This window comes from Bactrocera tryoni, chromosome 5, assembly GCF_016617805.1.
Source record: "Bactrocera tryoni isolate S06 chromosome 5, CSIRO_BtryS06_freeze2, whole genome shotgun sequence".
NCBI classification, from domain to species: Eukaryota; Metazoa; Arthropoda; class Insecta; order Diptera; family Tephritidae; genus Bactrocera; species Bactrocera tryoni.
In genome coordinates this window covers 24,284,599-24,300,110 of record NC_052503.1, presented here as the reverse complement: position 1 = coordinate 24,300,110, position 15,512 = coordinate 24,284,599, and the positions used below count along the sequence as shown (strand labels likewise).

At 37.5% G+C, this 15,512-nt stretch overlaps 1 protein-coding gene across 4 annotated transcripts in view; it reads right to left on the bottom strand.

Moving 5' to 3' along the window:
* Window positions 1-14,788, bottom strand: part of LOC120779077 (lysosomal-trafficking regulator) — a 20,297-nt gene extending 5,509 nt beyond the window's left edge. Inside the window, exons 1-14 of one of the 4 annotated variants that reach the window (XM_040111221.1) lie at window positions 14,625-14,788; window positions 13,515-13,765; window positions 13,383-13,459; window positions 13,017-13,206; window positions 12,822-12,932; window positions 9,642-12,765; window positions 5,601-6,380; window positions 5,301-5,489; window positions 4,877-5,130; window positions 3,882-4,809; window positions 2,984-3,102; window positions 1,520-2,917; window positions 827-1,219; window positions 598-771 (exon numbers count right to left, since the gene is read on the bottom strand). In XM_040111221.1, coding sequence (XP_039967155.1) covers window positions 598-771; window positions 827-1,219; window positions 1,520-2,917; window positions 2,984-3,102; window positions 3,882-4,809; window positions 4,877-5,130; window positions 5,301-5,489; window positions 5,601-6,380; window positions 9,642-12,765; window positions 12,822-12,932; window positions 13,017-13,206; window positions 13,383-13,459; window positions 13,515-13,622 — 7,845 coding nt within the window. In that variant the 5' untranslated portion in view covers window positions 13,623-13,765; window positions 14,625-14,788. Of the gene's footprint in view, window positions 1-597; window positions 772-826; window positions 1,220-1,519; window positions 2,918-2,983; window positions 3,103-3,881; window positions 4,810-4,876; window positions 5,131-5,300; window positions 5,490-5,600; window positions 6,381-9,641; window positions 12,766-12,821; window positions 12,933-13,016; window positions 13,207-13,382; window positions 13,460-13,514; window positions 13,766-13,845; window positions 13,926-14,359; window positions 14,549-14,624 lie in introns of those variants that run through there. The other 3 variants (XM_040111224.1, XM_040111222.1, XM_040111223.1) reach the window with 3 other exon arrangements.
* Between the last annotated feature and the right edge of the window lie 724 nt (window positions 14,789-15,512).

The window sequence follows — 15,512 nt, the reverse complement described above, 5'->3', positions numbered from 1 at the left end:
TAAAAATAAAAAAATATTTAAAAAGAATATTTAAAAAATAATATTAAAAAACAATAAAAATCATAAAAGTTAAACAAATAAGGAAAAACTCATCCGCTATAACCGCAGGTTCAACGATACCGCATTTGACCCGGGTCAAGGACTTATATTCAATTTATTATTTTAACCAAGTTTAATTATATATTAACGGTATTTAACTGCCGTTCTCACAATTTCCGAGTCTATCTAAACCGAACGGCCCATAATTTCAAACCGATCGGCAACAGTCAACTCGGCAACCCGAATTTCCATCCGAGTTTTTACCGAGTCAGCTTCGGGTAGATAGAACGTACACGAAATTCATTCAAAAGTAAAATCTGAAACCCGAACGGATACGAATTTCTATCCGACAAAGAATAGTGAAGCCGGCAATATTTCACATAGTATTAAACGGTTTTTTACCGTTACAAAAACAAAAAAGTGTATTAACAGTAAAAGGAGTTTGAAAAAAGTTGTGAATCTGTACATCTATTTTCCTACAATTTTCATTCCGCTGTTATATGACATGTATATATACATATGTATAGGAGTATTTGTATGTACATACATATATAATACCTTTATTTGTCCCGCCGATTTTAAAGACTTTTCGCCAATCTGTGTCAAAAGCACTATTATCGATTCTTCTATGACGACCTCTACAACACTGGAGCCTAAGTATAAATTGAAGAGCGACTTAATGCAACAAAGCAGCAAACCGGCATCTATTAAAAGTTGTTGTTGTTCGCCTTCCTGCAAAAATTCACTACGTTAAATATAAACAGAAATATATAGTATTACACTATACCATATTAAACATTTTGTAGAGTATTTTGAATGCCTGCGCTTTCAGGCCACCATGATTGTTGGCCATATTGATAAGAACCGACAGTAGCGTATTGATGCCGAAGCGTTCAACGACATGTAAGGGCATATCACAGTTTAAGATCTTCGTTGTGTTATAATAAATGCCTGTGACCCATTCCAAGCAGGCTTCAAACATCTGCATATCAGTTGTATATATGGACATTTGATTGGCCAAGTGTTGGGGATACAAATTTTTAACATGTTGGCTAATGTCGCTCGGTTGTAGGCGCTTCAATAGCACGGCGAGTAATTTAATTATGGCCGTACGCACGGCACAGCTGCTATTGTTGCATAATACCAATATGATGTCCACTTTGACATAATGCTTCAGGACCTGTCGATTATAAATAGTGAATATTGTTGTAATGCAAAATACAGCAACTGATCAAATTTTACCCGGACTCCATTTAAGCAGTGCAAAGCGGAAAGCAAAAGGATTTGTAATAAAATAAGTGGAAAAGTATTTTTTTTTTGTTAGTCCGAGTCAAATTTGATCAGATGGTATCAAAACCGTAGAGAAAACGGGGGCGAGGCAATGCTTGTATTGAATTGTTAGCGAAAAAATCTGCACCCGGAAGGAATTGTCCCTGATCTCCCCCTCCACCTTCTTTCTCATTCAATACATTTTTCATACCTCTTCCACTGCGTTGTCCGGTAAAAGGCAGAGAAAGTTTTTCAACAGTGTCAGCAGTCCCTCTTGCAATGCAATAATACCAGGCCAATTGTAGAAATCCGTCTTCACAAGCAATCTGCTGCGACGTTGCTGCGTTGTGGCCGCCGGCATAGCTGTCAAACCCAGTTGTTGGTTAGGTAGCGTTTCTTTATCCACCTCACTGCCATCAGTAGGTGCTGCGCATGACTGTGTACTGCGTTTGCGCAGCTTTGTCGTTTCGGCATTTGCCAAATAATTGTGTGAGGCATGTCGCAACCGCTTATGACTAATTCTATGCGGTGTAGAAGCGGCTAGCGCCAACTTTCGCTCGGCATTATTTGGGGTTTGTTGTTTCCCTATTGGACTTGTTGCTGTATTCCTACTGGGTGTGTGTTTAAATTTCATGCGCCAATTCTCCACATTAACAGGGCTGAGCAGGCGCAGAGCTTTCTTATTCAAGCGCGCACAGTCCGCAACATTTTCGAGGTTATCTTCGAGTTCAAGTAAATTGCGCTTAAATGGTGAGCTCGTCGCGGCTATATGCAATCTGCGCAGGCGCTTGACGCGCTCATTTTGTTTAGCGTTGAGATCACCGTTATCGATACTTGGCGTCGGTTTGGCGACGCCAGGACGTTCACGTTTCGATTTACGGCGAAATGGCGTTGTGACACGATCGAAACCGGAAACAGCCGATGAACGCTCCTTTACTGGCGCTAGCGGCGTGAGTAGAAAATAAAATTTCGACCGATCATGTGTGATGTAACATTCGCTGGGCTTTTGCAGCAGCAAACAGAGCTTCATTATTTCGTCCATGAGTGATGTGGATGGCGGCGAACCGGCGAAAACGGATAAAATGGCCACAAATGATTCAGCCGCAGTCTTTGATATGTAGACGGGATTTGGTGATTCGATTACATAAACTTTGCATAAATTAAGCAACTCTTTGAGCAGCCCAGCTTCGCCTAAACGATCTAAATTTAAATCGCGTTGTGGATGTTTCTCACGTGTTAGCGCTAAAATGCAGTGAAAAAGCATGTCTAACACATCGGAGTGTTCGACGCCCGAACGATGCCAATCGGAATAACGGTGTAATACCGATATGATCAGTTGTGGGTACACAACGATGGCTGTGGTCATTTCACAGATTTCTAAGGTATCACCCTTTTTATTGATAATAGGCTGAGAGCAGGCATTATTTAAAATGCTTCGTAGAAGATGCACGTCTTTCGTGCAGCGATCAGTTTTCACGACATAACCTATAAGGCTCATATAGTTGATGCGTAAAAACTCGGCATACAATTGGGAGTCCGATAAAGCTACATTTAGGAAAATATCCAATGCCATATACTGTGATAATGAATTACTGCTCAGCTCCACAATCTGTCATAATTAATAATTCATTAATTTTTACATACTATTTTTGTGATTTTCAAATATAATTTATACCCTTGCGAATAAGTAGAGGTGCGTTGAAAGGCCGCCGCATAGCAAAGTAGTGGCTTGAATGGAGCGTAAATGATTCTGTATCAGCTCACCATACAAAATCAGGCCAAAAACGCGCGCCGCTGCAAAATTAAAAACAAAAAAAAAAAAAACAAGTGAAAATTAAAAAAAATATCAAAAAAAGTGAAAATTTAAAAACAAAACATGAGAAAAATTAACTTCGGCTGCACCGAAGCTATAATACCCTTCACATGGGAATTTCTAATAATAAAAGTTAAAAAAAGATCTTTATCTGGATTTCGATCGATCAGTTTGTATGGCAGCTTTATGCTATATTAGCCCGATTTGAACAGTTCGTTCGGAGATTGTAAGTTTGCTTTGAATAATAATTTTTGCTAGATTTCGTGAAGATATCTTGTCAAATAAAAAAGTTTTCCATAGAAGGATTTGATTTTGATTAATCAGTTTGTATGCCAGCTATATGTTATAGAAGTCCGATTTGAGCGATTTCTGCCGAGATTATAGTGTTGCCTTGGAAAATAATCTATGCCAAATTAAATTATGATATCTTGTCAAACAAAAAAGTTTTCTATGCAAGAACTTGATTTTGGTCGGTCAATTTGAATGGCAGATATAGTGTCCGGCGATTTTAACAAATGTTCCAAATCTCGAGACGAAAAGGACGTACGCAAAAAAAAAAAGGATATCTCCAAAACTCCACGTATATACAGGCAGACAGACGGGCATGGTGGAATCAACTCAGCTCGTCTTTTGTCGTCGCTGATCATTTATTCATATTATAGAGTTTCCGAAGTTTCCCTTAGGGTGTTACAAACTTCGTGGACAACTTAATATACCCATTTCAAGGTATGATAATTAAAATAAAAAAAACTCTACTCACCACTTGAGACAGTACCTTCTTTTGCATTGACTTCACTATTAAAGCCCATAACGATATCCGGCGACTCAGCGGTGTATACCAGTAGACGCGACTCATACAGTGCACGCATTGACTCCGCAACATTACCGAAATTGGCCTTCGGGACTCTAGACATATTGACAAAACCATAATTAGGACGCCAAGAGTTCACCTGCAGTGGTGCAAGCTCTGAAAAATCCGGACCCATGGCGGTCAAATTTGCTATGGTTTGCCACGCAGAGAATTTACAATTGAACAACAGTAAATTCGTTATGCTAAATGGCAAGGGGTAACCATCAATGGTGGAACGTGATTCTGTGTGGCCACCGGAAACATTCGCGCTGTTGGTCGTTGAAACACTATCACCCAGGCAGATGAGTTGAAAAGTATGATTACGCTGCAGGTTGCGTACATTACGAAAATGCAAATAGGCAATATCTTGCTCCACACCATCAACATACACCTTCAGCTCCAAATGATCTTGATGCGTGTGCACACTAAACGCAATGTGTGTCCAACGGTTGCGTGCAAAACGAAATGATTTCAACTCCACCGAAGCGGTCTCATACGATTGGTTGTGATTATGATACTTGAAAAGGTGCATATTGTTGAAGCTGTTGAGTATAACGAGTTTGGTTTGTTTCAGTGCAACACGCAGCGGACCTGGCGCGCTGGTTGGAGAAGTCAGTGGCGTGGTCGTGATGTTTGAATTGTCTCCATTGTTATGATTCGTGCTGCGGTTGGACATATCTCTTGTTGGTGTCTCCATATTTTCGCTCTTTGGCTCTGTTGGTGTTTGGGCGAGAGTTTCGGCATTTAGTTTACTCGCTTCAAATACCAACTTTAGATCGCGGTTGACATAAGCGCTCAGCAGCACTTGATTAGTGCCGATAGATACGATGTGTGTTTTCTAAATATAAGGAAAGATTTCAAAAGTGTATTTAAAAAATTTAAATTAACGGTTAAATATCATTTACATGACTATCTTCGTGTGTACTGCGTGCTTCGTCTTCGGTGGGTAGAGACGAGGCTTTGCTATTATGTGCACCTTTCATCTGCAGCCAAAAGGAGAGTGTGAAACCATCGTTAGACCATAAACGCGCATGTGTGATGGGTATAATACAGGGTGTGCGAGACAATGGCGTATGGGCTTGCGCGTTTATATGCTGATTACGCAAGTGATCGATATCCATTGTTAAGCGCTGATCGCTGGTTGAGGTGCACTTGCCGTCTAAACGAAAAACAATTAATAAAATAATGTTTAAAAATATAATTCGAAAAAAAATTATAATTAATAAAATATTATAATTAATAAAATATTACAAAAACAAAAATAAATAAAATTTTACAAAAAAATATTAAAAAAAAAATTATCATACTTTTGGAGTATAATATGCTTACCAATTGCTACCGGAAACTCCAATTCAACCATTGCTTGCGGCTTTCTCAATTTGTTACCACAAATATGACTGAGATATTTGATTAAAAGATCGACAGGCGGATTTTTGGCTGCCAAAATATTGAAATAAGTGCATAAAACTTCGGGAGTATTTACATCCACAATTAGTTCGAGTAAAGCTTGTTGAAGTTCTAAAGAAAGAAAATCAAAATAATTTTTCATAACATATGACGTTAGATCAACTCCGTGTAGTGTAATACGAGAGTATTAACAAGAATACCGAAACAATTTTTTATACGAACCTCTCAAGCGCGGATCACCGCATTTCAGCACCGGCGCAAATCCACGCAACAAAAACAATGAGTCACCTATATTGGCGCGTATCACAAACAAACGATTGGCCAATTGCACCAAGCACTCACTCCAACCCAACGGATTGGCGATGCATCTTTCCGATAGCTCAATTAGAATTTCCACAACTAAATGACAAAGTCCCTCATGTAGCAAGTAGTTACGATAACGTGAGCTTGGTTGAAATGAGTTCCAGAATTCCGCTTTATCCAATTCCGTCTCCGATTCGGAGATTTCCGGTATCTCACCATCGGCTTCATAGCCTTCATCGGCCGTTATGTAGTTGGTATCATTCTCATTCTCACTCAACTCCATTTCACTCTCACAAAACAACGACATACGCGTCGAGAAATAGTCGGCATCGCCACTTTCGGTGGACAACTGCCGCTTAGGCGCCGAAGTGCGCGGTGTGGTCACATTGCTGTGTTTAGATTGAGTTCTGGTGCTATTAAAGGAACGTGCACGTGGCCGTAACGGTGATTGCAATACCGTTTCTTCACTGGCGACATTCTCCAAACCCTTGCTGCCATTCAAATCGTTGGCAATTGCGGTTGGCGTCGTCGTGTTGTTGGTGGTCTGTTCTGCGATTTTGAGCAGACTTTGTAATGCCTTTACCACAGCGTTTTCGCGTGAATGGTCTTCGGTGTGCGCTGCAGCTGGCTTGTTGCCGCCAATGTTGTTACTCAATATCACTGTCTTCAGCTTCAGTAAATGCTTTTCCATCGTTTGTGCTAGAAAATTACAAAAATACTGATTAATATAAGGCGTTTATTTAATCTTTACTGTTCGGATATAATTTGCATTATGAGAGCGTAGATAAGATTAAGGTAATCTTAAAGGTAAAGCTGTAGTGAGAAATGCCTTGCTATTGCTTATCTTAAAGCTAGTTTAGAGATAGTGTAAAGATATAGGATAGTTAGCGCTGCAACTGCAGGGAAATTGTGCGCATGGTGTGCAAACAGTTGGGAGAAAAAGTATTATAATCAAGAAAAGATGCTATATTTGTATATGTGTTACTAAAAGTATAACTGTAAAATTATTGTCCAATGAAATAATGTAACCTCCAAGCAAATTGTTCAGAACGGACCACTATAGCATATAGTTGTGTATAAACTGGTTGCTCAAAATCAAGTTCTTATATGGAAAACTTTTTATTGGGGAGGATAGTATAGTTTCGCTGCCACCGAAGTTAAAATTTTTTATTGTTTAACTTACTATAAAAATTTTTAATTATTTTTTTCCTTTCAAATTTGTTTGTATTATTAGATATTGTGCAATTACTAAATATTTGGAGCAATTAATGTTTACAAAAGTGAATAGCAAAAGTCTTAACATTGAGCTATAGTCTTAATATATTTGTTGGCTAGCCTATAAGAGGTTAGAGATGGTAGAGAGAATAGTCCCGAAATTGAAAATATCGAAAGCTTCCATTATTTTCTTTCAAAATTAAAAAAAAAACAAGAAAAAGCGTTACCTTCGGTTGCACCGAAGCTAAATACCCTTCACAGGTGCATTTCTGTTAGTAACTATGTGTTCAGTTTGTATGGAAGCTGTATGCTATAGTTAACCGATCTGAACAATTTCTTCGGAGATTACATTGTTGCCTTAGAAAATAATATATACCAAATTTCGTGAATATGTATATCTTGTCAAATGTGAAAGTTTTCCATACAAGCATTTGATTCTGATCGTTCAGTTTGTATGGCAGCTATATGCTATAGTGGTCCGATATCGGCCGTTCCGACAAATGAGCAGCTTCTTGAAGAGAAAATGACGTTTGCAAAATTCAAAACGATATCTTAAAAACTGAGGGACTAGTTCGTATATATACAGACGGACATGGCGAAATCGACTCAGCTCGACATACTGATCATTTATATAATATATATATACTTTATAGGGTCTCCGACGATTCCTTCTGGGTGTTAGAAACTTCGTGAGAAACTTAATATACCCTGTTCAGGGTATAAATATGAACAAATTCTACACTGAATTTTGTTAAGTGTTCTTTCAGATTTCGAAGATCGGATACTCTCCTTTCTCCTCGAAAATTGGGTATATGTAACCAGAACTGATTCGGATTAATATTCAGTTCGAGTACTATAGTCAAATCGGCAGCAATCTTCAAGATCAATTGGGAAAGGTTTTTGCCGCTAAAACAACAAACACACACTGTATGAAACTAACTGATAACAAACATAAGAAGATATGTACGTATTTCATCAAAAATCCAGCAACACTATTATACATATTTTAAAGAAATCTACTGCACATAGATCTCGTCTGTCCCGATGAGGATAGCACACATCTCTAATTGCCGCAAGCATTTGTATGGCTTCGAAGCATGCGTACGTTCTATTTAGTTAGTCAAATACATATACATATATGTATGTAGATGTATATATGTGTGCCTGCGCTTGCGTGCAAAGCCATTACCACATTTAAAAATCTGGCAAGACTACCCTGTAGGAAAAAAATATCATAAACATGATAAATTGGTAATTAACAATTGGGCGTTCCAACGACCATGAAATACCAAGTATTATAAACAAAAACAAAGGAAAAATATTACAAATTTTTCTCTAAACCTCCCGTTTTATTACACCCTGAAAAAGTTTGCCACATAGTTTGTAACAAGCAGAATGAAACGACGGAGACCCTATTAAATATATAAGGTAAGGATTAGCTAAGTTGTGATCGACGTCTTCCGACGCCCAAGATTTCGTACTGTTTCGACGGGGTCGGACCGAAGGGAGAGATGAGTAGGGTTAGAGGAATGCAAAGAGGTTGCCAGGATCATGCGGAGACTCATTGCACGCAGAACATACATATATAATATTAGATATGCCGGGATCTATTCTGGATGAGTAGGAGTTCAATCTGCTACAGTATCCACAACGAAGCTGCGTAAAGGTCACTCTCGTTTCTCGCGGCCACTCAAGCTCTTCGTCTGCAATGGCTTCACTGTGAATGGCGGTCAGTGCTTGTCGGAAGTTAGTTGCGTCCGAAGTCTGGTCGGCGTATTGTTTTATGTCGTCGACGTAGTTGAGCAATGACCTATTGATGCTCCTAGGTGGCGGTTCCGCTCCAAGCAGGTAACTTCAGGGATGATTTCTGCGAAAGGAGTGGAGTTCATTATGCTCCTTAATTTCCACAGCCGGTTCTACGCGCTGGAATTGACTCGGGTTTTATCCGGCCAAGGGCTGTTATTCCGCAGATCTAACTCCGTTTTGATCGGTCTATTAAGTATATGTATAAATGATCAGTGTGACGAGCTGAGACGATTTGATTATTTGTGCCCGTCTGTATATATGCGAACGAGATATTTTAAGATATCGATCAAAAATTTTCTACACGTAATTTTTTCGCCCAAGTAACTGCTCATTTGTGGGAACTGCCTAAACGATATCACTTTATCATATTACTGTCATACAAACTGACTGATTCTCTTTTGTGGTATTTTTGAAACCGCCGAAGCCGTTGCAGCCGAAGTTAACTTTTTTTTTTAATTTTTTGTCTTTTCTGCCAGAATATTTAGGTTTAGGTTAGGTTAGGGTCTATGTGAGTGAAAGAACCAATGTGTATATTTTAATTTTTTAACCTTACATATACATGTGTACTATGTATGTACGTTTATAATTTTTATTAAATGATAGTACTATTATTCAAGAAATTTTTACAAAAACCAAAAAAAATTAAACAATGAAAATCTATATGTCTACATTTAGGTTTATAAATTATGTTTACAGATAACCCGGTTTCGTCACCATAAAAGCACTATTGCCTCTAACAGCTACCATGTACTCATATTGTGATAGAACTGCTTTAAGTTTCCTACAGGGTTATTGGTATTTCGCAAGGATAATGTTGATATAAAGTTACTAGTTGAATAATGAGTTTATGCATCGTTCATGGACTTTTGAGTTACTAAATGATATACATACATACATATATAGATGCCAATAACAAAAATATATGTAATTGTTACTTACCGCCTTCGTCTTTGAAGCTCTTGATGCAAATGGCCATTGTGGTCTCAAATAACCTTAGTAGATAACGCTTACTATCACTACTTGTTTCGAGCAAACAACTGAGATTCGAATCGATTTCTTGCTCTCGAGATGTTGTACTGTTATTTAAATCGGTTAACGAACTCGTTTTACTGCCACCAAAAAACGAACCGAGTACACTAAAGAATTTCGCAAATATACTTATGCCAATACTAAGCACGGCCGCATTAGTTTCGGGGCCCGCAACTAGCATGGACGTAGATAAGGCATCGGCAGCACAGTTCCAAACCGAGGTGGGAACGAGTGCATCCACACCAATAGCTTGCAATGTTGTAATTGTTGCCGGTAATATTAGATTTCGAGTTAGACTTGAACTTTGCTGATTGCGTACATCGAATATGACAATGCTTTCGTTAATTTCTGAGTCGACACTTTGTAAATTCACAGAATATTTTGAATTCCAAGTTTTCAATTTGTCTAAAAATGTAAAATTATATATTTCCGTATAACACTGTGCTGTGTGTGCGTTTGAGTTAAAGCTCGGATCGCTATTTATAGAATATTGTTGCGCATCCGATGTGGCGATAAAGGCGTCAATTGTTGACGCATACGATGCAATCGATGAACTAATCGAACCAAACGTTTGTTGTACCGCATCTACTTCGATGCTAGAGAGCAAATATTCCAGTGAACTTGACAAACAACCGTCAGCTTTGTTGGCTTCGGGGTTTATAGTGTTGTAGTTGGCGCCTTGCAATGGGGATGATGTGTTTGTATTGGTATGCTGTGGCGAATGGGTGTGTTTTGTAGACATATTCCTCGATTTGCATTGCGAAAGTTGTAAAAATGTGCTCAAAGCATTGTAATTTAGTGTGAGAATGTCGTCAATCGTTTTGTCATCATTCAATTCACACGTAACGAAATCCTTTATGCTTCTAACTTGCGTTTGCGCGTCGTCAGCATCAACAGTAGCGCTAACATTTTTATTTAAGTTGTACATAGTCGTGAATGCGTTCAAGAAACTTTGGCTAGTCTGCAGCAATTCATGTATGAATGACCATTTAAGCGCTGTCACATATAAAATATTCGAGGCATTCAGCGCGTCTGTTGTTGTTTCCACAGACTTTTCGGCGTCGCTTGCTGTGCTGTCTGTTTGCTGGCTAAATGTTAATGCGTTGAATTGAAAAGCGTTGTAAGCGCTACTATTTAGTAGCAGTTTAGTGAGTCGTTGACTAAGTATCACTTGTTCTTGATTGCTTTCGCCCAAAAAGGTTCCATTGTCGATGCCAATTTTGACTAGCTCACATATACAATGCACCAATGGCGGCTCATAGAAGAGATCCTCCAAATGTGTTATGTTTTCTTCGTTGTAAAAAGCTTTGAACAAACGTATATCAGCGCCCAAGTAAGCGACGAAAATATTCAAACAATCTTGTAAGATGCTCATAGTAGTCACCGCAGCATCGATTGCACGCGTTTCACTCTCCGGAAATGATATGTTGATAGGTGATATACTATTTGTTGCTTCGATATTAGCTGTGGGGATCGGGCTTTTCGATGCACGCGATTTAATTGCTTTTCGGCTCTGCAACAGTTCCACTTTGTATTGGCGAAAAGTGGGCAAAATGAGCTCAGCTAAAATACCAGCCGCCATATCGCTGCTCAATGTATCTGATATGTTTTTTAAATGCTTTAACAATAATTGCAGTGACGTCACTTTACTGTCGCTTGTTTCTGCTGTGTTGAGCTCCTCATGCAGCTGCTTATACAACTGTAAAATCTCCTTGCGTAATTCAAGTGACTTTAATTTAGCGTCACATTTGGCACAACTCTCCGTCGTCCGTTTATGATACATGATATGATCTTGCGTAAAGATGGTGTAAAGTATGCGGCGATGTAAAAATTTATAGGTACAATTTTGATATAAAGGCGTGAGTTGTGAAATCATATTCAAACATGAAGCATAGGTGTCGATTGTATAGTGACAGCAACAAATGCCAATGCGTAGTAAGTAGCGTACGGCCGCTTCCTGCATATTCGTGGTGATCTTGGGTAGCAAATTCAGCAAAGTGCCCTGAAAGTAGCAGGCTAAAGTCGGCACTTGTGTGTGGCAATGCACTTGACGTAAGTAGCGACACCGCCTTTGTGTATTGCCACCGTTCGTATAATTTGCATTGTTCTTGCTCTGCTGATCATGCTTACAGAGTTGTTCGTTGATCTTTAGCAGCGTTTTGAAGGTTAACTCAATGAGTAGACGCGCTTCGGTATGGGCAACAGCAACACTTTTTATTTTCTGTAACACTTGCTGGAATGTTTTTATGGTTATCTCAATCGCACTCTCATTGATGAACTTCAAATCATGCAAGCTGCTTTTGTTGCCACCAATTGTATGGGGTTCTTTTAATTTATTTGGATACATTATGATATTTTGCAGCGTGTAAAAGAAAACATAATTGGTTGCGCTGAGAAATTCCAATGCGAAATGAAGTGATGCGGTGTTGCCGTTTGTAGTTGCATCCTCACATTTGATTTCTGTAATTTCAAAAGCATGCTTTTTCAGAATGACCGCCAACATGGTGAAAATAAATTGAAATTGTACAAGACTTATGCTGGCTGAAGCATTGAAAATGTTATTGATGCAGCGTATTGTAAGCTGTAGCAGTTCGAGTTTGATTGTGTTGGCATTCTGTTTCGTTGCATAAACGACATCATCACAACATAAACATTCCAGTGCAAAATTTAATGAGATCATCGATACTGATTGACTATTTAGATTAGCTTCCAACTCGTTAGCAACGCATTTTGACATGATTTGCACGAGCAGATAAGCGATTTCATCGCTGCTTATAATGGTATTACGAAAAGTCTCCAAACTCTCCACGTACTGATGCGCATCTAATAAGGTTGAGTCATATTTAACGCCACAACGGTCGATAATATGCGCGGTACTATTCATGTCAACACCTGCCAGCTCTGGTGGCGCAATACTTGCAATAACAGTTAGTATAGAGAGCGGCGTATCCAATATAAACTCTTTCGAATTCCATTTGCAGTTCGGAAACAGTTTGCAGCATAAACTGCAAAGTCCCTTTTGTGAAGCGATAAGCTGTGGAAATTTTCTTTTAAAAATAGTAAATAAACATTAAATGCAGTCATGCATACCGTGTTGTCTACACGTAAAAGGAAACGCAGCAAATGCTTGCCTAATTGATTTGTTAAAAAGTTGCGCAGAGCTATAATTTTACCCCAATCACTTGGTTCATTTAATATCAACTGCAATGTAAGCAATTTTAATTAGTACTAAAATATCTTTACAAGCATATTTATTATATGTAATATAGCGAAAGTGTTGCTTACCGGCGTAAAACTTTGGTTTATCAGTAAGGAATTCGTAGCATTCGAGTTGCTTATCTCATTTTGTACTAGGTCAGTACTATCACATGCAGCTGTTTGTTCTGAAGGAATTGATGAGTGCGATTCATTTATGATGTTACAAACTGTCTCCAGCAGATAGGAGGTGATCTCTTCGGGTATATTGTGTATGAAACTGCAACAAAAATGAAATGAAATCATTAAATATGCACAACATGACAATAAAGGAACATACATACATGCATGATAGCAAAGGAATATAAATGCATGACAAGGAACATACATATATTCGAATAAACACAAGCATTAAACGCTATACATATAATGCTAAAGTTAAACAATAATACTTGCCTTTTTATTCGCTCTGTCTCTAAAGCGTCGTCCTCCACATATTGAAAATAAAACAGAAAAAGTTCCATCCAATGTAACTGAAACAAAAGCACGCTTTATCAACAGAAAGTACTCATTATTTAAATTACTCACTTTAGCTTCATTGTCATCGCCGGCATTTTGATAATTTTTCCAAATTGTAGTTAATGTATCCACCAGCAAATAAGCAGAGCTTGCCGCCTGTGTGGCCTGTTGCTCCATTATTTGCTCGAATTACATGAAAGCAGTAATTCAATGTATTAATTTGGCTAATAATTGTAGTAATATTGCTTTGGTTTTGAATTGGCATCTGTTTCTCTATTAGGTGCTAAATGAACATACACCTTAGAGCAATTAGTAAATAACTGAAAAAAAAACAAACAGAAATAATTAAAACTATGAAAAGTGAAAGTGTTTAAATATATACATACATAAATATACATACTTATGTATATGCGGACTATTTATAAACTTAAGAAATTGTATATTTTGATTTTGTTTTATTTAAAACTGTGAGTTAGTTTCGTATACAGTTATATGTATGTGCTCACAAGTGTAGTACATTTATTTGAAACCTCTGCGGTACACTTGCTAACTGTTACTAAGCTGCTGTTGTTGAGAAACAACAAATGCCATTTAATCGACTATAAACTATTGCATCTGACCGCTGCTGCTTGCAGATTATTTACTTTCTTGATGGATTAAGATGCGTTCTTATCAACTAGTAACAACAAGGGTGATTGAAACACATTAAGAACACTGTTCGTACATATACATATATATGTATGTATATATGTTGGCATGTGTTCCAAAAAAATATGTATATAAACATGTTAGAATTAACGCAAATACCGTAATGTTAATTATATTAAAAATGTTATATTTTGCACACAAATGTATTACAGGGCTTTAGCCTAGAAATTGTAATCAAATAATGTTAATACATAGGATTAAGTTACTTCCAATCAGATGATTGTAGTTTCTGAGATTTTAGTTTCAGTAGATTTTAAATGGGGATGTTTTGGCAACTCTAATCTAAAAGCAAAATATAAACAAGTCTGATGGGCTAAAATCAGCAGGGCATAACCAAATTTTCTATGCCCCCAAGTGCGTAGTTTTTCCACTATTTCAAAAATATTAGCAACAATTTGTTAATATTCTGTTTTAATGATCTAGCACGGTTGGGTTAGCTTTTTTGCACTAAAACGGTACTAGTTCTTTTACCACGTCGTGCTAAAATCCGTATCGCCCCGAACAGCTGATTCTGTGAGTAAACTAGAAATTCTCCAATTGGTGGTGTAGCGAACGGTTTGTTTTGTCAAGGGATAACACGTTTAAACACTTGTTCTCTTATTTTGTAAATAATTTTCCATAAACAATGCAAGTAATCTTGCGTTTAGTTCACTTTGACAGACACAGTGCACTTTTGTCATAACTTTAGCAAGTGTTACCATATCCCCCCATTAAGACGACTGGTTTGCGCAAACTGTTATCGATAATTTTAATGGAGCCTAAAAAAACATACTGTTGACATTAATTTATTAAAATTTTTTAATTTTCTTTATACCGACTAGTAACTTTCAAATTCCAAAAAAAAAAATAGAAACGTTTTCCCAATACAGGAAAGTTAAATTAATTTTTAATTTATAATCTCTTATTTCAGGGAAGCCGTTACCAAACAATTAAAATAACTAAAATTTCGTAGGACTTTACCTTGCAAGCCAGGAACTCTTCCTTTAACAGTTTTCAGTAGAAAAACAGTCACTAGTGTTCTGCCGAAATATGGCGCATGCTTTTTTTTAGATCACTTCGAATACCTGAGTATTTCATGCCAAGAAGCACAATTTCTGTATGATAGTGTAACGATACCCAAGGAAGTAGTTAATTGCAGATTTTATATTATTGATTGGAGTTATATATGTATGTATATTAACAAGTTTCTCAACCAAGCAGTCTATTCAAAATAACTTATTACACATTATCTAAAATTTATCGAAATCCTCAAAATGAATCGTTTGCTCTCTTTGAAACAACCAATTTTCGCACTTCGCTAATTTTTGATAATTAAGCTTTTCAAATGTAGAGCTTTTATGCAATAAACTAACAAACTAT